This window comes from Scyliorhinus canicula, chromosome 9 (genome assembly GCF_902713615.1).
Source record: "Scyliorhinus canicula chromosome 9, sScyCan1.1, whole genome shotgun sequence".
Lineage (NCBI taxonomy): Eukaryota > Metazoa > Chordata > Chondrichthyes > Carcharhiniformes > Scyliorhinidae > Scyliorhinus > Scyliorhinus canicula.
Genome location: NC_052154.1, coordinates 74124930 through 74148745, shown reverse-complemented (window position 1 = coordinate 74148745; position 23816 = coordinate 74124930). Strand labels below are relative to the sequence as shown.

Genomic DNA, 23816 nt, shown 5'->3' with positions numbered 1-23816 from the left:
ACAGTGTGGGTATAGAAATCAGGAGAAGGACTGTAATAAAATTAAAGAGATTAACATAGACAGAGAGAAGGTTCTGAGATGTCTGGCAGGCTGAGAAATAGACAAATCTCCAGGGCCAGTTGAAATGTATCCCAGGCAGTTGAGTGAGGCAGGGAGGAAATAACAGGGGCACTGGCAATAATTTTCAAATCCTCTCTGGCCACAGGAGAGGTGCCAGAGGACTGGATGATAGCCAATGTGGTACCTTTATTCAAGAAGGGAGGAAGGGATAAACCAGGAAGTTACAGGCTAGTCAGTCTAACCTCAGTGATGGGGAAGCTATTGAAAGCAATTCTGAAAAATAGAATTAATCTGCATTTGGAGAGACAGGGATTAATCAAGAACAGTCAGCATGGTTTTGTTAAGGGGAGGTCATGTCTGCCCAACTTGATTGAATTTTCCAGAGAGGTGGCCAAGTGTGCAGATGAGGGCAATGCATCTGATGTAGTTTACTTGAACTTCAGGAAGCCTTTTGCCAAGGTCCCACATGGGAGACTGCTAGCAAAGGTCAGAGCTCATGGGATCCAAGGAAATTTGGCAAATTGGTTCCAAAATTGACTGAGTGGCAGGAAGCAGAGGGTGATGGCCGAGGGGTGTTTTTCTGACTGGAAGCCTGTGTCCAGTGGGGTCCCACAGGGATCAGTGTTGGGGCCCTTGCTGTTTGTGGCTCATCTAAATGATTTAGATAATAATGTAGGAGGGGTGATCAGTAAGTTTGCAGATGATATGGAAATTGGTGTGTTGGTAAATAGTGAGGAGGATAGCCTTCGATTACAGGAGGATATAGACGGGCTGATCAGATGGACTGATCAGTGACAAATGGAATTCAATCCGGATAAGTATGAGGTGATGCACTTGGGCAGGACAAACAGAGCAAAGGAATATATGATAAATGGAAGGGAAGCACCGAGGATCAGAGGAATCTTGGTGTGCACCTACACCAGTTCCTTAATGTAGCAGAGCAGGTGGATGCAGTGGTTAAGAAGGCATATGGTACACTTGCCTTCATTAGCGGAGGCATAGAGTTTAAGAGCAGGGAGGTTATGCTGGAACTATATCAAATGTTGGTTAGTCCACAGCTAGAGTATTGTGTGCAGTTCTGGAATTCACATTTCAGAATGGATGTGATAGCACTGGAAAGGGTGCAGAGGTTATTTACCAGCATGTTGTCTGGCCTGGAGAGTTTTAGTTATGAAGAGAGATTGCATGGACTTGGATTGTTTACCTTGGAGCAGAAGAGACTGAGGAGGGACATGATTGTAATGTTTAAAATTGTGAGTGGCATAGATAGAGCACCCTTGGTGGAGTGGTCAATGACCAGGGGAAATAGATTTAAAGTAAGGGGCAGGAGGTTTAGAGGGTATGTGAGGAAAAATGTTTTTACCCAGAAGGTGGTAGGAGTCTAGAACTCACTGCCTGAAAGGGTGGTGGAGGTAGAGACCCTCATAACATTTAAGAAGTATTTAGATGTGCACTTGCGATCCCAGGGCACACAAGGCTATGGGCCAAGTGCTGGAAAATGGGATTAGAATATTTAGGTGAATGTTTTTGACGGGCGCAGATGTGATGGGCTGAATGGCATTTTCTGTGCTTTGTGACTCTATGACTGTATGAGTGGAGCACTTGCTTCAGGAGTCTCGTGTTAAAGAATATGGACCAGTGTGGTCAGTGTTCCGATGCCGGGGATGTTGGCCTGAACAAGAATACTGACTGATGCATGATCAGTTGCACAAAGACTCAGATTGGGTCCAACTGTGGCTTTATTGCAGTCAGATGCATGGCCTCCTGCTGCAGCTGGCAAAATGGCAGATCAGTGGAGGACACGCATATTTATACAGCTCCTAGTGGGCGGAGCCAGCCGGCAGGGGCTACCGGCGAACCTGTAGAAAAGGTCCACTAATACAGGTGTACACAGTGGTTCACCACACTGACCTTGGTGTGTCTGTCTTGCCAATGGATTAGCAGGATGTTGCGGAGGCAGTGCTGTCGGTACTTCTCCACTTCACTGGCTTGTCAGCACACCAACGTCAGACTAGACATGGGTGGACTCCTCCATCCTCCATTCTAATCTGCTGATAGCCTCTGACAACTAAAGTGATGTGCCCTTGCCTGTCTTTGGAGCTCCAACATCTCACAAAAGGCTGAGTCCAAGGGCTCATCATCAAACTCTGATCAGCAGAATCCTGGCCTCCATCAGTCCTCTGAGTTTTGGTGATGTTGGATGTCCCTGCCTGAGCCTGCAGTGAACCCAATTCGGTGTTGTGTTCAGCAGACGGTGACTCTGAGCCTGCTGTAGAATCCACTGAGGTGTGTGGCTCTGCGCTGGTGGGAGGGTACGGATGAACACAGTGACGCTCTGCATCCAGTGGGTTCTCAGAATCCTCATCTGATCTGGTCTGGGGGACAGGGCTGATGGATTGGCTGCTGTTGGATCTCGTGATTTTTCTGCGGATGCCTGTTCGAGAGAGGTACAGATCGTGATTGGCTGCATTGTCACCAACATTAAAAAGCACTCACAGTTTCGGTTAGTGTTCAAGGAGCTGTTGGTGGGTTGGAATTGGCTTATTGAAAGTCGTTCACTCTATTCGCGGTGAAGGAACGGACAGGTCCTCGCTGGCCAGCTCTGCTGTCTGCTCCTCATGGTGAGATGACTGGTCTGAGCTTTGGCATCCCCTGCTGCTCTGGGATCTCTTTTTGCTGTTGTGGACCATCATGTCCTGCATAAAGGCTGATGGACAGACTGTGAGTAGGACGTACAGAAATGCAGATGATGAGTTGGTTTGCTTCCTGTGTGGCCTGAGTAGACTCTGTGAAAGGGTGGAGGGCGTGATTTGTACAGGATGTGAGAAGAGATGAAGATATAAAAGTGTGTGTGAGAGAATAGTGGTACTGTCCCTTATGGTGTGAGAGATCCCTGTGGATGTAACCCTGTGAATGTCTGATGGCCTGATGAGAGTATGAGTTTGAGGAGAAGGTTGCCTTACCCTATGGAGTTGATGGGTTCATTCATCCTGTTCCTGGACTGTATGGTGTGTCTCCTCTGTCAGCGTTGACCGTCCTCACAATCCCTGCCAGGCCATTGTGGTGAGGTTGGTGCGCCACCGGCCAGTCCTTGAGACCTTGAAACCACGAGTGTCTTTTGTTGCTGAACTATAGGCCTATGAGCTTCTTTCTGTGCATCTTTGAATTTGGGGTCATTCTAGTGATCGCTGCAACCAGCCCTGGGCTGCGGCTGTGTGAATATAATTTAAATATGGTGCCCATGAAGATTAATTGATGTGGTAACATCAGGATGGACAAATCCTTGTGCCCATCCCACCACGAATATCATGTGCTTGATATTTATGCACATGCAATAAGCTGAAAAGCAAGCAATCTGGCTTTGAAATCTGCTACACCGGCCAGCGAGAAATGCACCAGCTTTGCTGCCCACCAGCACATTTAGTCTCCGGGGCAGTAACGTTCACCTTGTATCTGGGAGAGCAGAAACTGAGGCTTACAGATTCTGATAGTTAGATTTTAGCTTGGATGGCCCCAATGTCTTTTCTCATCTTTCTTTGGTGTATACATATTGCAAAACAATAATAAAGATATTATGACACGGAGTAGAATCATAGAATGGTTACAGCACAGAAGAGGCCATTTGGCCTGTTGTGTCCATGCCAGCTCTCTGCCTGAATGACTCAGCTTGCCCGCTGCTCCATCCTTTCCCTGTAGCTCTACAAACGTTTCCTCAGCTGCTTATTTGCTGATGGTATTCTCCTCCACACTCTCAGGTCATGTAATCCAGACTAACCACTCGCTGCACAAAAATACTTTTCCTCACATCACTGTTGCTTCTTTAGCCAAACACTTGTGATGAATACAGGAACTTTTTAAATATAGATTGTATTATATATATCTATTGCAGCAATGTTATGAAAAGCCCGGGTGACGGTATATATATATATATCTATTGCAAAATAATTTTTTTTAAACCTGGTTTGTCTGGAAAATTTGAAATTAAGGTGTTATAAAAGTGGGGTAATCATTTGTTTTAACCATTTACCTGTTTACAAAAAGATGCCTCATGGGACTTTGCTATGATTTCTGGAGATTACCTGGAAAGTAGATCATTTGAGACATTGGGCTGGATTCTCCAGTCTCTGACGGCAAAATCGCGTTCGGCGATCGGCCAGAGAATCCCCGTTTCCAACAAATTTGGGGGCGGCGCCGCTTTCACAATGCCTCGCCCCCCCCCCTCCAAAGCGGCGTACTGTAGGAGTATGCCGCACGCTATATCGATAGCCCCAGGACATTACCTGAAACCCTCCCCCCAATGCTCCACCCCGGACCGGTCAAGTTCCTGACGGCGTGGGTTTCTCATACTATTTCTTTTCGGGAACTAGGCGTGGCGGCTGCGGACTGAATCCAGCGCCGCCACAGTCAGGGGAAAGCCGATCCATGGGCAGGGGGGACTTTGGCAGGGGCTGGGGGCACTATTGGGGGGTGATCTGGGGGTCGCGAGCCTGGGCAAAAGGGGACCAAAGACCGGGTCTGCGCGCGGCCGCTTTAGGCTACAGCTGTGCACATGTGGCCACGGACCCAGCAATTGTCCGGCTGTATCAGCAGCTAGAGCTGACTGTTCTACGCTACCTGCCTGCAAGCCCCTCACCAAATGGAGGATCGGTGGCCGTTTTGCGCCGATTTTACGATCGTTAAAAGCCACTGTTCCCATGCCAGCTTCAAGCCACAGCTTGAAAATCAGATAATCCAGCCCACTGTGTTTAGACTTAGGTAAGCAGGTCATGGGTTCTGAATGGGATAGAAATATGTTATTAATGAGGGGAGCCAGGTCTGTAACAAACATAGAGTCACAGTCATATGGCTTCAGCCCAACTTAAGCATGCTGCCCAGTTTTTATTACTAAGCTCGTCCCAATTGCCCGCATTTGGCCCATATCCCTCTATACCCACCCTTACCATATCACTGTCTTAATGCTTTTTAAAAGACAAAATTATACCTGCCTATAGTAGTATGACTAGGGGTATTACGGTACCTGGGAGTGTGAGCTGCCATTGGTGCAGAGGGCTCGCTGCCCATTGGCCCAGGTATCGTGTTCTCCGTATTCCTATTGGCTAAGAGGAAGGTAGCTCCACCTACGAGGCAGGGTATAAGAACCCGTGTGCCCCAGCAGCCAGACCATGTCTGTATGTCTGCTGCCCGGCTCACTTCTTGCTGATTAAAGCCTTTCATTTCGGACTACACCTACGTTTCGTGTCCATTGATTGTGCATCAATTTAATCAGGAAGATTTTAACGGATGGAGCTCCGCATCAAGCCGGAGTCTCTTCGACTCAGCCCTCACGCAGCGAATGCAACAGCCGCATTTAAGCACTGGCTGGCTTGCTTCAACAGTTACCTTAGCACGGCGGAAAACGTCCCGACGAGGGAGCAGGAACTGCACATCCTCCACCCGTGCATCGGCACCGCCATATACACGCTCATAGAGGACACGACAGACTATGACGCGGCTATGAACTTGCTCAAAGGACATTTCATACGGCCGGTAAACCAAATCTACGCTCGGCACTTACTAGCCACAAGGCAGCAGATATCTGGTGAGTCACTGGACGATTTTTACCGTGCCCTCCTCGTGCTGGGGAGGAACTGCGGCTGCCCACAGGTGTCTGCTGCTGAGCATACTGAACTCCTGATTCTGGACGCATGCAGTCCTTGCAGATCCGCCAAAGACTGTTGGAGTGAGAAACTTTAAGCCTCACGGAGGCACGGGCCCTTGCCTCCTCCCCAGACAACGCGAACCGGAACGCTCGCTCGTACGCCCCCTACCGCGCGTTGGCCCCCTGGGCAGCGTGGAACTCGGCCTCTCTCTCCCCCATGGACTCGGACCCCGCCCCTCCAGGCCTAAAATCCGCGCCCCAAAAAACCCGCGGGGATCCATTGCTATTTCTCCGGCCAGGCGAAGCACCCCCGTCAGCGCTGCCCGGCCCGTTCCGCAACCTGCAAGGGCTGCGGGAAGAAGGGCCACTTTGTGGCCGTTTCCCAGGCAAAGGCGGTCGCTGCGGTCTCAAGCAGCGACCGCGGGAACCCCCCCCCCCGCTCCCATCAAGGGCTCCATGCGGCCCGCGGACCTCTCTGCCCCAATCCACCAACGCCACATGTGATCCCCGGGCGCTGCCATTTTACACCCCCGATGCCATGTGCGACCCCCGGGCGCCGCCATTTTGTCCACCCCCCACCATGTGCGGCCGACGGGTGCCGCCATCTTCGATTGGTCCCGAGGACCCCACAGGTGACTACTCCCTTCCTGATGAAGATTCCGACTATCTGCCACGACTCATTTCAGTCACGCTGGATCAGTCTCGGCCCCGTACCCTCTCCACAGCGACCACGAAGATTTTGCTCAACGCCCACGAGATGACTGCCTGCTGGACTCTGGGATCACGGAGAGTTTTGTCCACCCCGCCACGGTAAGACGCTGCGCTCTCCCTGTCTGCCCAGTTAATCAAAAAAATCGCCCTGGCCTCCGGCTCTCACTCAGTACAGATCACGGGGTGCTGCATAGCGGACCTCACGGTCCAGGGGAGAGAGTTTAAAAACTACAAGCTATCCGTCCTCCCTCACCTCTGCGTGGCAGCACCCCTGGGGTTAGACTTCCAGTGTAACCTCCAGAGCCTAACATTCAAATTCGGCGGCCCTATGCCCCCCCTCAATATAAGAAGTCTTACAACACCAGGTTAAAGTCCAACAGGTGTGATTCAAACACGAGCTTTCGGAGCGCAGCTCCTTCCTCAGGTGATTCACCTGAGGAAGGAGCTGCGCTCCGAAAGCTCGTGTTTGAATCACACCTGTTGGACTTTAACCTGGTGTTGTAAGACTTCTTACTGTGCTCACCCCAGTCCTACGCCAGCATCTCCACATCATGGCCCCCTCACTATCTGCAGCCTTGCGTCCCTCAAGGACGATCCCCCGTCCTTGTTTGCAAACCTCACCCCGGTTTGCAAACTTGTCGCCACCAGGAGTAGACGGTACAGTGCCTAGGACCTTCATCAGGTCCGAGGTCCAACGGCTTCTGAAGGAAGGGGTCATCGAGGCTAGCAACAGCCCCTGGTGAGCACAGGTTGTGGTGGTAGAGACTGGGGAGAAGAATAGGATGGTCATAGACTACAGTCAGACCATCAACAGGTTTACGCAGCTGGACGCGTACCCTCTCCCCTGTATATCTGACCTGGTCAACAGGATCGTGCAGTACAAGGTCTTCTCCATGGTAGTCCTCAAGTCCGCCTACCACCAGCTTCCCATCCGCGCGAGTGATCGCAAGTACACTGCGTTCGAAGTGGCCGGGAGGCTCTACCACTTTTTAAGGGTTCCGTTCGGTGTCACAAACGGGGTCTCGGTCTTCCAAAGGGAGATGGACCGAATGATCGACCAGTACGGTTTACGGGCAACCTTCCCGTATCTCGATAATGTCACCATCTTCAGCCACGATCATCAGGACCACGACACCAATCTCCGTAAATTCCTCCGAACCGCAAAACCCCTGAACCTGACCTACAACAAGGACAAATGCGTGTTTAGCACCGACCGTCTAGCCATCCTCGGCTACGTAGTGAGTAACGGAGTGATAGGCCCCGACCCGGAACGCATGCGCTCCCTGATGGAGCTCCCCACTCCCCCAAAGCCCTCAAGCGCTGTCTTGGTTTCTTTTCATATTTTGCCCAGTGGGTCCCCAACTACGCCGACAAAGCCCGTCCCATCATCCAAACAGCCACGTTCCCCCTCCAGGCCTTTAGCCGCATCAAAGCAGATATTGCAAAGGCCACGATGCGAGCTATCGATGAGTCCCTCCCTTTCCAGGTCGAGAGCGACGTGTCCAATGTAGCTCTGGCGGCCACCCTCAACCAAGCGGGCAGACCCGTGGCCTTCTTCTCCCGTAACCTCCATGCTTCCGAAATCTGCCATTCCTCAGTCGAGAAGGAAGCACAGGCCATAGTAAAAGCTGTGCGACATTGGAGGCATTATCTGGCAGGCAGGAGGTTCACCCTCCTCACAGACAAACAGTCAGTGGCTTTCATGTTCGATAACGCACAGAGGGGCAAGATAAAGAACGACAAGATCTTGCGGTGGAGGATCGAACTGTCCTCCTACAACTACGATATCTTGTATTGTCCTGGGAAGCTGAACGAGCCTCCCGATGCCCTGTCCCGCGGCACCTGTGCCAACACACAAGTGGACCACCTTCGAACCCTCCACGCGGACCTCTGCCATCCGGGGGTGACCCGCTTTTTTCACTTTATCAAGACCCGCAACCTGCCCTATTCCATCGAGGAGATCAGGACAGTCACTAGGGACTGCCACATCTGCGCAGAGTGCAAGCCGCACTTCTACCGCCCCGAGAAAGTGCATCTGATAAAGGCTTCCCGCCCCTTTGAACGCCTCAGCATGCACTTCAAAGGTCCCCTCCCCTCTACCAACCGCAACACGTATTTCCTCAACGTGATTGACGAGTACCCCCGCTTCCCGTTCGCCATCCCCTGCCCCGACATGACCACACCCACCATCATTAAAGCTCTACACACCATTGTCTCCCTGTTCGGATTCCCCGCTTACATTCATAGCGATAGGGGTCCTCCTTTATGAGTGACGAACTGCGTCAATTCCTGCTCAGCAGGGGCATCGCCTCCAGCAGGACGACCAGTTACAACCCCCGGGGTAACGGACAGGCTGAGAGGGAGAAGACCGTCCTGCTGGCCCTACGGTCCAGAGATCTCCCAGTCTCCCACTGGCAAGAAGTCCTCCCAGACGCCCTCCACTCACTCCAGGCACTTCTTTGCACATCCACTAATCAAATGCCTCAAGAACGCCTTCTTGCTTTTCCCAGGAAGTCTTCATCAGGGACCACGCTCCCGACCTGGCTGGCTACCCCTGGGCCCATCCTGCTCCGGAAACGCGTGCGGGTGCACAAGTCGGACCCGTTGGTCGAGGCGGTCCAGCTGCTCCACGCGAACCCGCAGTATGCGTATGTGGAGTATCCCGACGGCCGACAGGACATGGTCTCCCGATAGGACCTGGCACCTGCCAGATACCGACCTCCGCCCCCGGCGCCAGCCCCCCAACCACCCCCGAACCGCAACTGCCCCCGGCAGGCACTCCCTTCCCTGGCCCGCCGACACCTTTACATGTACTGCCTAGAGGCCCGGACGACCCTCACCCGGCCTGGCCCTCGCCAGCTCCGACTAGGGGTACGGATGCAGCCACAAGGACCGGATCATCTCTCCCGGAGTCACGGATGCCACAACTCCAACATCTCCAGCCAAGCTCCACAGGTCGCACAGGACGTCCAAGGCCCCCGATTGGCTGATCGAGTCTATGTGAACTGTTGATGGACACTTGTTCTTGCTGTTCTTTCGGTGTTTTTCTCTCACTCAAACCTGTACATAGTTACTGTGTTCTGACTCGACCCTGTACATAGTTGCGGACCAGTGGGCAGCCACCGTTGAATAGGTACGATCCGACATCACTAGTTATACTACCAGTCTCTTACCCACTCACACGGGACACACGCCCCCCTCTCTCTCCATATCCGCATTCCCCATACATGCCCCCCGCCGGTTCCTTTCTCAACAAGGGGTGAATGTGGTAGTATGACTAGGGGTATTACGGTACCTGGGAGTGTGAGCTGCCATTGTTGCAGAGGGCCCGCTGCCCATTGGCCCAGGTATCGTGTTCTCCGTATTCTTGTTGGCTAAGAGGAAGGTAGCTCCACCTACGAGGCGGGGTATAAGAACCTGTGTTCCCCAGCAGCCAGACCATTTCTGTACATCTGCTGCCGGGCTCACTTCTTGCTGATTAAAGCCTTTCGTTTCGGACTTCACCTATGTTTCATGTCCATTGATTGATTGTGCATCACTGCCTCTACTTGTGCCTCTGGCAGTTCATTCCAGACACTCACCACCCTCTGTGTGACTGTCCACTTCATCTATGCCCCTCATTATTTTATAGATCTCGATAAGATCACCCCGAAGCCGCCTACGCTTCAGAGAAAAAAGTCCCAGTCTATCCAGCCTCTCCTTATAACTCAAACCATCAAGTCCCAGTCGCATCCGAGTAAATCTTTTCCAAACTCTTTCTAGTTTAATAATATCTTTTCTATAATAGGGTGACCAGAACTGTACACAAGATTCAAAGTGTGGCCTTACTCATGTCTTGTACAACTTCAGCCAGACGTCCCAACTCCTGTATTCAGTGTTCTGACCAATGAAACCAAGCATGTCAAATGCTTTCTTCATCACCCTGTCCAGCTGTGACTCCACTTTCAAGGAGCTATGAACCTGTACACCTAGATCTCTTTGTTTTATAACCCTTGCCAACACTCTACCATTAACTGAGTAGGTCCTGCCCGATTCGATCTACCAAAATGCATCACCTCACATTTATCTAAATTAAAATTCATCTGCCATTCTTCAGCCCATTGGCCCAATTGATCAAGATCCCATTGCAATCCTAGATACTGTCCACTTTGCCACCAATCTTTGTGTTATCTGCATACTTACTAACCATGCCTCCCAAGTTCTCATCCAAATCATTAATAAAAATAACAAATAACAGTGGACCCAGCACTAATCCCTGAGGGACACCGCTGGTCACAGGCCTCCTGTTTGAAAAACAACCCTCCATAACCACTTCTGTCTTCTGTCGTCAAGCCAATTTTGTATCCAATTGGCTACCTCACCCTGGATCCATGAGATTTAACCTCGTGCAACAACCTACCATGAGGTCCATTGTGAAAGGCTTTCTAAAGTCATGTAGACAATGTTGACTGCACTGCCCTCATCTACCTTCTTGGTTACTCCTTCAAAAAACATAATCAAATTCGTGAAACATGATTTTCCACTCACAAAGTCATGCTGACTGTTCCTAATCAGTCCTTGCCTCTCTAAATGCCTTTGTCTCTCAGAATACCTTCCAACAACTTATCCACCACAGACTTTAGGCTCACAGGTCTGTAGTTCCCAGAATTTTCTCTGCGGCCCTTCTTAAACAAAAGCACAACATTTGCTACCCTCCAATCTTCAGGCACCTTGCCTGTGGCTGTCGATGATTCAAATATCTATGCCAGGGGACCCGCAATTTCCTCCCTAACCTCCCACAATGTCCTGGGCTACATTTAATCAGGTCCCGGGGATTTATCTATCTTGATGCCCTTTAAGACTTCCAGCACCTCCTTCTTCGTAATATTTCCACTCCTCAAGACATAACTATTTATTTCCCCAAGTTCCCTAACATCCCGAACAGTAAATACCGATGAGAAATATTCATTTTGGATCTCACCCATCTCTTGTGGATCCGAACATTGATGGCCTTGTAGATCCTCAAGAGGCCCTACTCTCTCCCAAGTTACTCTTTTGCCCTTTATGTATTTGCAGAAGCTCTTTGGATTCTCCTTTGCCTTATCTGCCAAAGCTATCCCATGTGCCCTTTTTTCCCTCCTGATCTCTCTCTTAACTCTACTCCGACAACCTCTTTACTCTTCAAGGGATCCACTTGATCCCAGCTGCCTATGCGTGTCACATGCCTCCGTCTTTTTGACCAGGGCCTCAGTATCCTGAGTCATCTAGGGTTCCCTACTTCGACCAGCCTTGCCCTTCACTCTAAAAGGAATGTGCTTACCCTGAACCCTGGTGAACATTCTCTTGAAAGCTTTCCACTTACCAGCCTTCCCTTTGCCTGTCTCATAGATAGAACCCTCGGATATATCCCCTGTCAGTTCTGCTGTGATATTCTCCCTAATCAAAAACACAACACCCCTCCTCACTTACCTCCTGTTCCATCTTTTTTATACCATCTGTACCCTGGAACACTGAGCTGCCACTCCTGACCCTCCCTTTCGTCATGTTTCAGTGATAACCATAATATCCCAGTCCCATGTACCCACCAGGCCCTGAGTTAATCTGCCTTGTCTGCCAGGCCTCTTGTATTGAAATAAATGCAGTTTAATCTAGACTTCCCTTGCTCTCTCCCCTGCTTTCTCAGACCATCTGACCAATCATGTTTTGTACACTCTCCCTGTGTTTTATTTCTCTTAGCCTTACTGGACCCATCCACTGAGTTCTCCAGTCTCTGTACTGTGGCCCTTTTTGATTTTTGACTTTGGTTTCTCTGCCTTTCACTGTTCCTCTTACTGCCTGTTTTTTCTGTCCCCACTTTAATTCCCTCTGACTTCCAGCATCGGTTCCCATCCCCCTGTTAGTATTGGCTGATGGATTTTTAGTCTGACAAAGGCAGAAGGATTTGCAGGTTGTGCCTGAAAGGGTTTTGCTCTACTTTTCCAAAGAAAATGTCTACACAATAGTTTGCTAACTTTATTTGCAAGTGGCTTTAACCTGTAATGTGCTTTGCTTAATTGGAGATACTGAAGGTGCAAATTAGTAGTTAAAGGGTTTCCTTAATATTTTAAGAAATGTTCAATTGTTAATTGAAAAGCTATTTTCTGTGACATTAATGTGTTTAATCACGTGTTAATAATAAGGTTTATTTTAATCTAAAAGATTCCTATTTGTCAGTGGAATCAACCCTGGAGTGAAGTATCCTTTCCTCAGTTTTACAAATTGAAAAATTGTTGTGGAGTTTCTTGTTCAGTTTCCTGATATAAATTGGGGTCTGGTCCGATACCGTAACACCTACAATCATTGAGGTACTCATGTCTCTCAATCTAGTCTGTCTCGATCCTCATGGTTTTGATCATTTCTATCGAGTCTCTCCTCCACCTTTATTGATATGATGAATATAAAATGGTTTATAAAGGTTTTCCAGCATTGGTCCCTGCTCTCTGAAATCTGTAAATGCCCCAGGTCAGGAAATTTGGGTGATCTTGGGTTCCCACATGTGAAGGAACTTCGGGTTTGTTGAGGGATCATTTGGTTCATATTCTGAGCTGTTTAGTTTCTATTAAAAGTAGGAATTTTCATTGTTGGGCAATCTGGGGTATGGTTATCGGGAACGTTTTAACTAAACTTGTAACAGCCCCATAACAGCCTCCCCGAACAGGTGACGGAATGTGGCGACTAGGGGCTTTTCACAGTAACTTCATTGAAACCTACTTGTGACAATAAGCGATTTTCATTCATTCTCAAACTGCATTTAAAATAAGTATTTTATATTACAGCACAATTACAGATTATATCATGACAAGAATTAATGTTTGATAAATAAGTAACATTTTTGTAAAATTTTCCCAAATGTTGGAATTATTGCAGTTGTGATTTGCCGCCCCCTCCATCAATACGACACGTCACAGCAGTGGCTCAAAGACATCAGGTTGATTTTGACTTCCTGTGGTAGTGTGAAATCAATGATTGAGAATCCACAGCTTGTTTTATATCTCTATTTTTATTCTGTTCCACTATCACAGAAAGTTAATATCTAACCTAATGTGTGAGTTCCTGTTTTTATTATCATGTCCAGTGTTAACTCTCTGTTTATTTTACAGTTTGGAATCTAATCTAAATACAGTGATGATGAAAATGACCTTTTCTGAGGACAATAAAACTTTTGTAACTCCGAATGTCGAGGCTGGTGTAATCAAAGATCTGAGTGGCAGTTCAGACTTTAATGTTATTGCCAATTTTTCCTGGGTAAGTGTTTTCATGGGGCAATGATTAAAGTTCTGGAGAAGGAAATTGTTATATTGTCCATCTGTTGATAACAATTCTCGATCAATTATTCCCCGGGTAAGGATCACCCAAAACTGTTTCTGCAGCCACACGGAATTCAAACTGATCATTTTTCTTTTGTTTTAAAATTTTTCCAATTAAAGGGCAACTTTAGCATGTCCAGTTCACCTGCTCTGCACATCTTTGGGTTGTGGGGATAAAACCCACGCAAACAAGGGGAGAATGTGCAAACTTAACAAGGACAGTGACCCAGGGCCGGGATCAAACCCGGGTCCTCAGCGCCGTGTGGAAGCAGTGCTAACCACTGCACCAAAACAGATAATTTATAATTGATGATTTTTAACAAAGAATAAGGGCCGGGATTCTCCCCTACCCGGCGGGGCGGGGGGGTCCTGGCGTAGCAGAGTGGCGCCAACCACTCCGGCGTCGGGCCTCCCCAAAGGTGCGGAATTCTTCGCACCTTTAGGGGCTAGGCCTGCGCCGGAGTGGTTTCCGCTCCGCTGATGGCGTGAAAACCAGCACCAACGGCCTTTGGCACTACGCCGATCGGCATCGGGGCTGGCCGAAATGCCTTTGCCGGTCCGCGCATGTGCCGGTGCGTCAGCGGCCGCTGACATCACCACCGGCGCATGCGCGGTAGGGGGGGTCTCTTCCGCCTCCGCTATGGTGGAGGCCGTAGAGGCGGCGGAAGAAAAAGAGTGCCCCCACGGCACTGGCCTGCCCGCTGATCAGTGAGTCCGATCGCGGGCCAGGCCACCGTGGGGGAACCCCCGGGGTCCGATCGCCCCGCACCCCCCCAGGACCCCGGGGGCCCGCTCGCGCCGCCAATCCCGCCGGCACCAGAGGTGGTTTAAACCACGTTGGCGGGATTGGCCTGTCAGCGGCGGGACTTCGGCCCATCACGGGCCGGAGAATCGCCGCGGGGGGCCCGCCGATTGGCATGGGGGACATGCCGAACGGCGGGTCGTGATTCCCACTCCCGTTGATTCCCGGGTGGCGGAGAATTCCGGCCATGGCGGGGGCGGGATTTACACCGGCCCCAGGCGATTTCCCCGACCCTGCAGGGGGTGGGAGAATTCCGCCTAAGGTTGCAAATTTGACTCCTGTAGCATCACTGGAGATGACACCACAGGAACCGTGTGTCCTGCTGGAGTTCTGTGCTGTGCTGCAGCCACGTCGAGTAGTCCACACTGCAAGTCCTTCCTTCTTGCGTGTGCTGGGAGCTGCTGATGGGGTGCTGCCCACATTCACTGCCTGATGTGACATTGATCTTTCTCATTGGGACTACACGGACCCAGCTAACAAATCTGTACATCACTCTGAAAAGCTGACCAGAGCCCTGTGGCTGCATCAATTAAACGACTAGGCACCCAAATTACAGATAACATAACAAGAGGAAGTTGCCTCCAAGGGGAGCACATATTAAAGGGCGAGACTAACAGCCATGGGATTCATTCATCCAGTTTTCCTGGATGCCTGTGTGGGGAGGAGAAGCACAGAGAGAGGCTGGACCAGGCCCAGGAAGCACCACTGCAGCAGCCACAGCACCAGGAAGAGGGTCAGCCTCAGGCTAGGCAAATTGAGAGGGGCATAAAGAGACTACAGCAGGCAGTCACACTAAGATGGGTCTGTTCAAATACTAGCCATAATGGAAAATAAATCCGCAGACCCTGGCACTGGAGAAACATAGAAAGTTGGAAACTAGGAGCAGGATTAGACCATTCAGTCCTTCAGGCCTACAATTCAATATGATTATGACTGACCCTTTATCTCAGTGCCATACTTCCACATGCATACCATGCCCCTTAACATCTTTAGAATTTATCTACCCATTGTGTTGTTCCTTGTGTCTTCATAAAGCTCGTAGTCTTAACGTTGAAGTAGATGCTTTATTGTGAGTTTGTTTCTCTTCAGTGCTTAAACCATGTTGCATCTGTGCTGCCTGTCAGTGTCTGCTACCAGCTCCCGTTCCTGTGAAGTATGTCCTGACTTCCGTGCTCCCTCTAGTGATTGCTCAGCGGTATTGCATCGACATTGACCCCTTGCTTAATATACACAAATGTACAGATCACCACATCCCCCTTTTTTTCTTTACATATTTTCTGTAAAGTGTTAAAAAAAATTGTACAAAACAGTTAGATTACTTATGAAATTTATTTATGTGCAAGTGATTATGATATTGGATATTTTACAAAGCCAATTAATATTTATGAGTCCAATCTTAATAAAAACATTTATGAGTCCAAACTTGATGAATTTGTTCGTTGAGTTTTTTTCTTTTTTCCGTTGTTGACATGATGATATTGATATTTCAACTCTGTTTTGAATGTTGTCGGTGTTCTTTTTTTTAAAGTGACCAACAAGTCATCCCTTGGTGTTTGAATGGTTGAACCACTGATGTTGACTGACATGGACTTTTTTCTGTGCTTGTGGTATCGACTTAGTATGTCATCTGCCTTGAAAGCTGTTGTGCTTGCTTGAGCTGGAGCAGATGTGAATTTGTGCGATTCGTTGTCATGCCATGGCATGTTGGTAGTCTTGTCATTGTTTTGTAATGTGCTGTGGCATTGTCCTTCATGTGCCATTTTGTACAGGTCGTTGTTTCATTGTTGTTGTTTCTGACGATTCTGCCTTTGTTGTTTTCGTTGTCGTCCTTGTTGCTGTTTTTGTCGTATCTGTCTTTGTTGTTTTCATTGTTGTTGTTTTTGTTGCACTTGTTGTTTCTGTTTTTGTTGTTTTCGTTGTTGTTCTTGTCGTGCACATTGTTTGTCTTTGCTATGCTTCTTGTTTTTGTTGTTCTTCTTATAGTTTTTGTTGTTGTGCTTGTAGTTTTTGTTGTTGCTGTTGTTGCTCTTGTTTCTGCGGTGCTTCTTGCGGTTTTTGTTGTTCTTGTTATGCTTCATGTTGTTTTTGTTCTTGTTCTTGTTGTTGGTGACATCAGCCATTTGTGGTGGATTTGATTCCTCTTCTTTGCTTCCTTGGTGCCCCTCTTCTGGAGTCATTTGTGGTGGATTTGATTCCTTTTCTTTGCTTTCTTGGTGCTCCTCTTCTGGAGTCAAAATCTTCATGATTTCATTTTCTTGTTGGTCTTGGTGCTCCTCTTCTGGAGTCAAAATCTTCACGATTTCATTCTCTTGTGAGTCTAGGTGCTCATCTTGTGGAGTCAAAATCTTCATGATTTCATTCTCTTGTGGGTCTTGGTGCTCCTCTTCTGGAGTCAAAATCTTCATGATTTCATTCTCTTGTGGGTCTTGGTGCCCCCCCTTCTGGAGTCAAAATCTTCAAGATTTCTATTGATGTGGTCTCTCTGGACTCTTGGTGCTCCTCTTCTGGAGTCAATGTCTTCAAGATTTCACTTGACGTGGTCTCTCTGGACTCATGAGTAGCCCTACTCTGATTGTTGAGTGCTTCCGTACAAATGAGCAGAGTTCTATCAGTCTCGCTGTGATCCTGCACATCCTGCTTGTCGATTGTGATCACATTGTCACTGTTTTCACATACAGTTGGTAGCCTTACTTCGTCTTCTTGTTGATTATGTGAGCTTGGTAGACTTTCATAGTCTGCTTGTGGTTGCTCAGGTACGGTGGGTTGATCTTCATGGTCTTGCTCATGCATGGCGTTTGCAATGGAGTGTTTGTTTGCTTCCATTTTTGAGTCTGTCAACGAGCTGTCCATGGAGGCTTGCGTCGCTTCCTCTGTGGAGTCTTTCATCGCTCTCTCTGTGGAGTCGTGCAGTGTTTTCTCTGTGGAGTCAAATTGTGCTCTCTCAACGGAGTCGTTCTGTGCTCTTTGTGTGGCATCGTCTTCTTCTTAGGTATTGCTGTTATCCAATGCCTCGACGATCTGCCATGGCATCATAGCATTGGATTCATCTACCATGTGTAGAGTCATAGAACATAGAACATAGAACAGGACAGCACAGAACAGGCCCTTCGGCCCTCGATGTTGTGCCGAACAATGATCACCCTACTTTAAACCCACGTAACCCGTATACCCGTAACCCAACAATCCCCCCATTAACCTTACACTACGGGCAATTTAGCATGGCCAATCCACCTAACCCGCACATCTTTGGACTGTGGGAGGAAACCGGAGCACCCGGAGGAAACCCACGCACACACGGGGAGGATGTGCAGACTCCACACAGACAGTGACCCAGCCGGGAATCGAACCTGGGACCCTGGAGCTGTGAAGCATTGATGCTAACCACCCTGCTACCGTGAGGCCCCTTTGAGCTTTCCAACTGTGTTGCTGAAGCTGTGATCAGCATATCTGAATAACTCAGCTATGTCTGGGTAGTGTTGTTCGAAAGGCAAATCATCTTTTTTTTGTTTCGGATTTTGTATCGTTCTCTTCATCTTTTTTTGTTTCGGATTTGTTATCGTTCTCTTCACTTTGGGTGGTGCAGACTGCTTGTTCCAGAGTGTTGTGAAATATATCTTCCACTTCTGGTATAAGTTCAGGCACTGTTCTGTCTTTTGAGGTGAGAAAATTGGGTTTTACAGCTTTAAGTTTCTTGTTTTCATTTTTCAGGCATTTCCCTTTTGAGTGGGCGTGGTCAGGGTCCTCTGACATCATGGCGTTCGTGACGTCATGCGTGGGGCTCGATTGCACATGCGCAAATCAATCTTCCTTTACTCTGCGGTTTTTTGTCCACTGCGCATGCGCGCCTTGCGCATGCACGGAACCATCTTTGAATGGTGCGATCTTTTCTTTAAACTGGGCATGCGCACATCGATCTTCCTTTACTGTGCGCTTTTTTTTGTCCACTGCGCATGTGCGGCTTCGGTTTTCTGCGCATGCGCAGGAGCAGATTTTTGTCTTTTGTTCCACGGAGACTGTAAAATGTACTCAGACGCCATTTTAAATTAAATGAAAATCGCTTATTGTCACAAGTAGGCGTCAAATTAAGTTACTATTCCGGCGCCTGTTTGGGGAGGCTCTTACAGGAATCGAACTGTGCTGCTGGCCTGCCTTGGTCTGCTTTCAAAGCCAGCGATTTAGCCCTGTGCTAAACAGTCCCTACCATGGATTTCAGCGTTTTTGCTTTGTAAGACATTAAAGTTGCTTTTTTATTTCGGTCTGGACTTTTCAATCGCGATTTTCAGAGTTAACCCTTTCTGTTCTGGTTTTGATTGTTTGAGGTTTTCATCACTCATTCTCTGTGCAATTTGGTCTCTGGGCATTGGATGTTTTAAAGCAGCATTGTTACTGATGTTACAGTAATCTTCAAATTTTTTCAGTATTACTTCTAATTTGGTGCTGTCTTCACCTTTCAAGCATTTAAAGCAATTATAGGTTTTTCTAGCTTTCTGTCCGGCTGTTGTGTGTAGCAGCGCTATTTTTGTTGCGTCAGAGACTCCTTTCATATCATTTGCTACGATACATATCTCGAACATTTGTTTAAAGCTTTTCCAGTTATTACTTAAATTACTGGTTGTTTCCAGCTGTGGTGGTGGTCCAAATTGCAGTAAATCAGTGAAGTCTTCCAACGTCTTTCTTGCCATTTTGGTCTTTCTGTGTCTGCAGCTTGTGTAATCTTATAGTAAGTGTCCTGAAGCCAGCCCTGGTACCATGTGTTGTTTCTTGTGTCCTAATAAAGCTCGTCGTCATGAAGTTCAAGTAGATGCTTCATTGTGAGTTCATTTCTCTTTGGTGCTTAAACCATGCTACATCTGTGCTGCCAGTCTGTGTCTGCTACCAGCTCCCTTCCTGTGAAGTGTGCCCTGACTTCCTGTTCATGTCTGTTTTATACCTCCCGTGCTCCCTCTAGTGATTGCTCAACGGTATTGCACCTACATTGAACCTTGCTTAATATACACAAATATACAGATCACCACACCCATCTATATCCTTTTTGTTAGTCCCGGATGAATGGGAGGAAGGGAAGATTGGGGACATCTATAGGTGGTTGAGAGAGAAGGGGTCGACCCTAGTGGAAGGGATCAAATGGAAGTGGGAGGAGGAGTTGGGGATCAAGATGGGGGTAGGGACTTTGGAGTGAGCTAATGCACCGAATCAACTCAACTTCCTCTTGTGCGAAAGTAAGCCTAATACAGTTTAAGGTGGTGCATAGGGTCCATATGACTCGGAACTAAATGAGTGTTTTTTTCCCCGAGAGTAGAAGATGTGTGGGAGGAGGCCGGTGAACCATGTTCACATGTTTTGGGGGTTGGCAAGTTGGGTAGCTTTTGCGAGGCGGTGTTTGAGCATTTGTCAGGGGTTGTGGGTGTCAGGATGACGCCGGACCCAATGGTGATGATATTTTGGGGTGTCGGAGGTGTTGGAACTGCAGGAGGGGAAGGGAGCCGATGTCATGGCCTTTGCGTCTCTGATTTCCCGGCAATGGATACTGTTGAACTGGAGATCGGCTGCACCGCCAGGGGTTGCGACTTGGCTGGGAGATTTGTATGAATGCCTTTGGCTGTGTGGTATTATCATAAATGTAAGAATGTCTAGATTAGCCACTAGAGGGAGCTAGAATTACAAGTATATAAGACACTGATGCTAAGCCTTGTGGGGAGAGAAGTGAAGGATTAAGCTGGAGTATAGACAGAAGAAAAGATAGTATGAGTAAGAGCAGATCATAGTTTATAATAGCATTGTGATTAGTTGTAGGTGAGTGTAGATTATATGTTAATTATCAACTGTGTATTATTTAGGAATAAGTGTCGAATCCAAATTAGTAGTGTTAATAAATTTATAGCTTTGTTCAAGTTAAAGCTATTTTATGGTCTTTGTGAACACTTCGCCAACCAACCTGAATTTAGCAAAACAAAGAACACCGCAGACTGGAGAAGATAAGGGGGTCGGAGGAAGGGTTTTACGTGTATTGTGTAGCCATCTGGGATGGCCACTTACAAAGGGAAATATGGCCACTTGCAAAGAATCACAGGAAATATGGCCAATGCAGGATCCAGACGAACTCAGAGCTAGGTGTGTATTTGCCACGAGCTAACCAGACACTATCAAAACCCCCAGCCGATTTGCATTCTAATGGCCCATTTCTCCAGAAGAAAAGACCTGTACTCAGGTATCAGATACAGATACAGACACATCGGTGCCACTCCGTTCAACCAGGAAGCCCAAACACCAAGGTCAATGACCACTCAGGACACGGACAGCCATCAGGCACCCGCCCCTTTATTGGCTAAAATCAAAGGCAGTATCGAAGCCTGCCGAATTATTGGGTCCAAAGCTAAGAACCGCGCAAAAGAGCGTGAAACCCCAAAAGGGATAAAGAGAAACACTGCCATGTGTTCAGTCTCTCTTGGCCCCGGCCTATGCCTGAAACCAATTGCAGCATCACAACCAGAAGCAAGTTCAAGATCAATGACCGTTACCAGACGGATGAGCCCAGCAGAAACAAAGTCACTTCTCCAGACCCAGCCACGCAAGATCCGATCAAAGGCCTTGTTCCTCTGCATAAAGCCGGGTGCCTGAAGTTAAGTACAAGTTGTTGTAGTGTTGGGTGTAATTTAGCTTGTCGTGTTTTATGTTGCATGTCGAAGTAATTCTTGTGTGTAAATAAACTATTATTGAACTTTAACTAACTAACTGGATGTTTGGTCTTTTATCGATAGCCGGTAAAACCTTGTGGTGGTATAATTTGACACCTAGCGACTCTGAATCAGGCTCATCCACGCAGAAGAAGAGGTAGCATTCATCCTACGCTTAGCCTTGCACCACAGACTCCAATCTATTTACCCCCTAGTTTGTCCTCCTACTTACACTTAATCCTTGACACTTGCTCCCCAAGCCACCCACATATATCTCCAATCCTATCCTTTCCGGACACTTCTGGGAGTAGCAATTGCTCCAACAGGGTGTACCCTGACACATGGGAAATGCCCTCCACTCCTTTCTTGCAAAATCCCGCACCTGCATTTACTTAAATTCACTCCCCCTTGGCAACTCAAATCTCTCATCCAAACCTGCAAACTGCACTTCCAAATCTAAGTCCCTCACCTTCTTCAGCCCCACTTTCCTCCATTTCCCATACATTCCATCTATCTCCCTGGCTTAAACCTATGGGCGGGATTCTCCCTTTAGGGAACTAAATCCCTCCACCCAACAGAAAAAGGGCAAGAATCACTCCGGACTTTGTCCTCGAAGGTCCGGGGTGATTCTCCGTTTTCCAGCAGAGGCCACAGCATGCACCCCGCAGCTCTGGCGGCTGCAAGTGGGTCCGAGCATGCATGCGGCCCACCTCGGCCCGGGCACCGCCGACATGGCGGAATCACACAGCCGGCCCGCACGGAGGAAGGTAGGTCCATCCTTAATCGCGGGCCTGGCCACCGCTGAGGCCGCCCCCCCCCCCCCGAGTCAGATATCCCCCCCCCCCCCCCCACCAGGACTGCCACCGCAGCCGCGGGTCCCAGTGGCTGGTACCACATGTAAACCACGCCGGTGAGTGGTGTGGTCGGCCAGTCGACCGCGGAGAATCAGCGTGGGTGCCTGTTCCAACAGCCCCCTACCGGCGCCTCATCGACCGTGCGCGCGGGACCGGCGTGAACGGCTATTCTCCGCCCCCGCACCAGGCGCAGTTCCAGTGCAGAGGTCGGAGAATCCCGCCCAAGGTTCCTGCACAGTGGCGTAAACACCGACATCCCCTCCAATTTAAAGTGTCTCCTCAGTCAGTTCCACATCTTAACTGTCGATTACCACCGGGCTCTCTGTGTATTTCCCCAGAGCAAATGGTGGAGGAGCCAGGACCATGGCTTTCAGGCTCGATCCCCTGCAGGACTCCTCCTCCATCCTAACCCACTCTGCCTTCCCCTCTCCACACCCCAACATCGCTTCACCTTCTCTACGTTTGCTGCCCAATAATAATGTAGCAGGTTCGGGAACCCCCCTTTCTGTCTCTGCCTCACCAGCAGAGTGCCTCTTTACCCTCGGCACCTTCCCTGCCTTTATAAACTCTGAAATCACTGTCTCCAATTTCCGAAAGAAGGTCTTCAGGGGAAAGATCGGGAGGGCCTGAAAAATAAACAAGAACCTTGGTAACACATTCATTTTACCAACCCGTATCCTCCCTGTCAATGTCAGATGCAGTGTGTTCCATCTCTTAAAGCCCTCTCTAATCTCCTCCACCAACATTGTCAAATTCCACTTATGCATAGTAGCCCATTCCCTTGTCACCTTTATCCCCACATTTCTAAACCTTTCCCAAACTACCTTAAATGGTAGCACCCCTATATTGACCCTTAGCCCCGCCGCGTTCACCTCAAATATCTTGCTCTTTCCAACATTCAATTTATATCCCGAGAAGTCTCCAAACCTTTCCAGTATTTCCATGATCCTACCCATATTCGCCAGCGATCCGACACAAACAACAGTTCGCCCGAGTTCAGTGATATCCGGCGTTCTCTACTCTCCCTCACAATCCCCCACCACTCCACTGACCCCTAAGGGCCATCGCCATGGGTTCAATCGCTAGCGCAAATAACAACGCCGACAGTGGACACCCCTTTCTCGTACCTGTGTGCAGCCCAAAACTTTGTGAGCTCGTTCCATTCATGATTACACATGCACCTGAGCCATATATAACAAGAGCACCCACGCTGAGAACTTAGATCCAAATCCAAATCTATCCAAAATTTCACCGATCTGCATACATGGAAGCAACAACCTCCAACCTACCCCCACCTCCCCTGACGGTATTATTGTCACATTCAATAGCTTCCTGATATTACTGGAGAGCTGCCTTTCTTTACAAAGCCATTTGTTCCTCTGCCAACACCCCTGGTACACATTCCCGCCATCAACTTAGCCAGCACATTCAACAGCGAGATAGGCCGAGATGGCCCACACTCCAGCGGAACGTTCCCCTTTTTCGGGATTAATGTAATCGTCACCTACGTTAATGTCTCTGGCAGCTCTCCTTTCTCCAATGCTTCATTAAACATCCCCAATGAGTGTGGTGCTAATTCTGTTGCAAACGCCTTGTTGAACTCCGTCTTAAAGTCATCTGGCCCCAGAGCTTTCCCTGACTTCATTCCTCAAAACTATCAATCACCTCTCTCAGACTAGTAGCTTCCCCAATGCTTGCCTCCTCTCTTCCTCCAACCTCGGAAACTCCAAGCCACCCAGGAACCATCCCATG

At 48.7% G+C, this 23816-nt stretch overlaps 1 protein-coding gene across 1 annotated transcript in view; it reads left to right on the top strand.

Annotated features, from left to right (window-relative positions):
* The window catches only part of LOC119970891, a 136573-nt gene that overhangs the window by 58251 nt on the left and 54506 nt on the right, over positions 1–23816 (top strand). The window contains exon 4 of the mRNA XM_038805999.1: positions 13528–13672. Coding sequence (XP_038661927.1) covers positions 13528–13672 — 145 coding nt within the window. The remainder of the gene's footprint in view (positions 1–13527; positions 13673–23816) is intronic.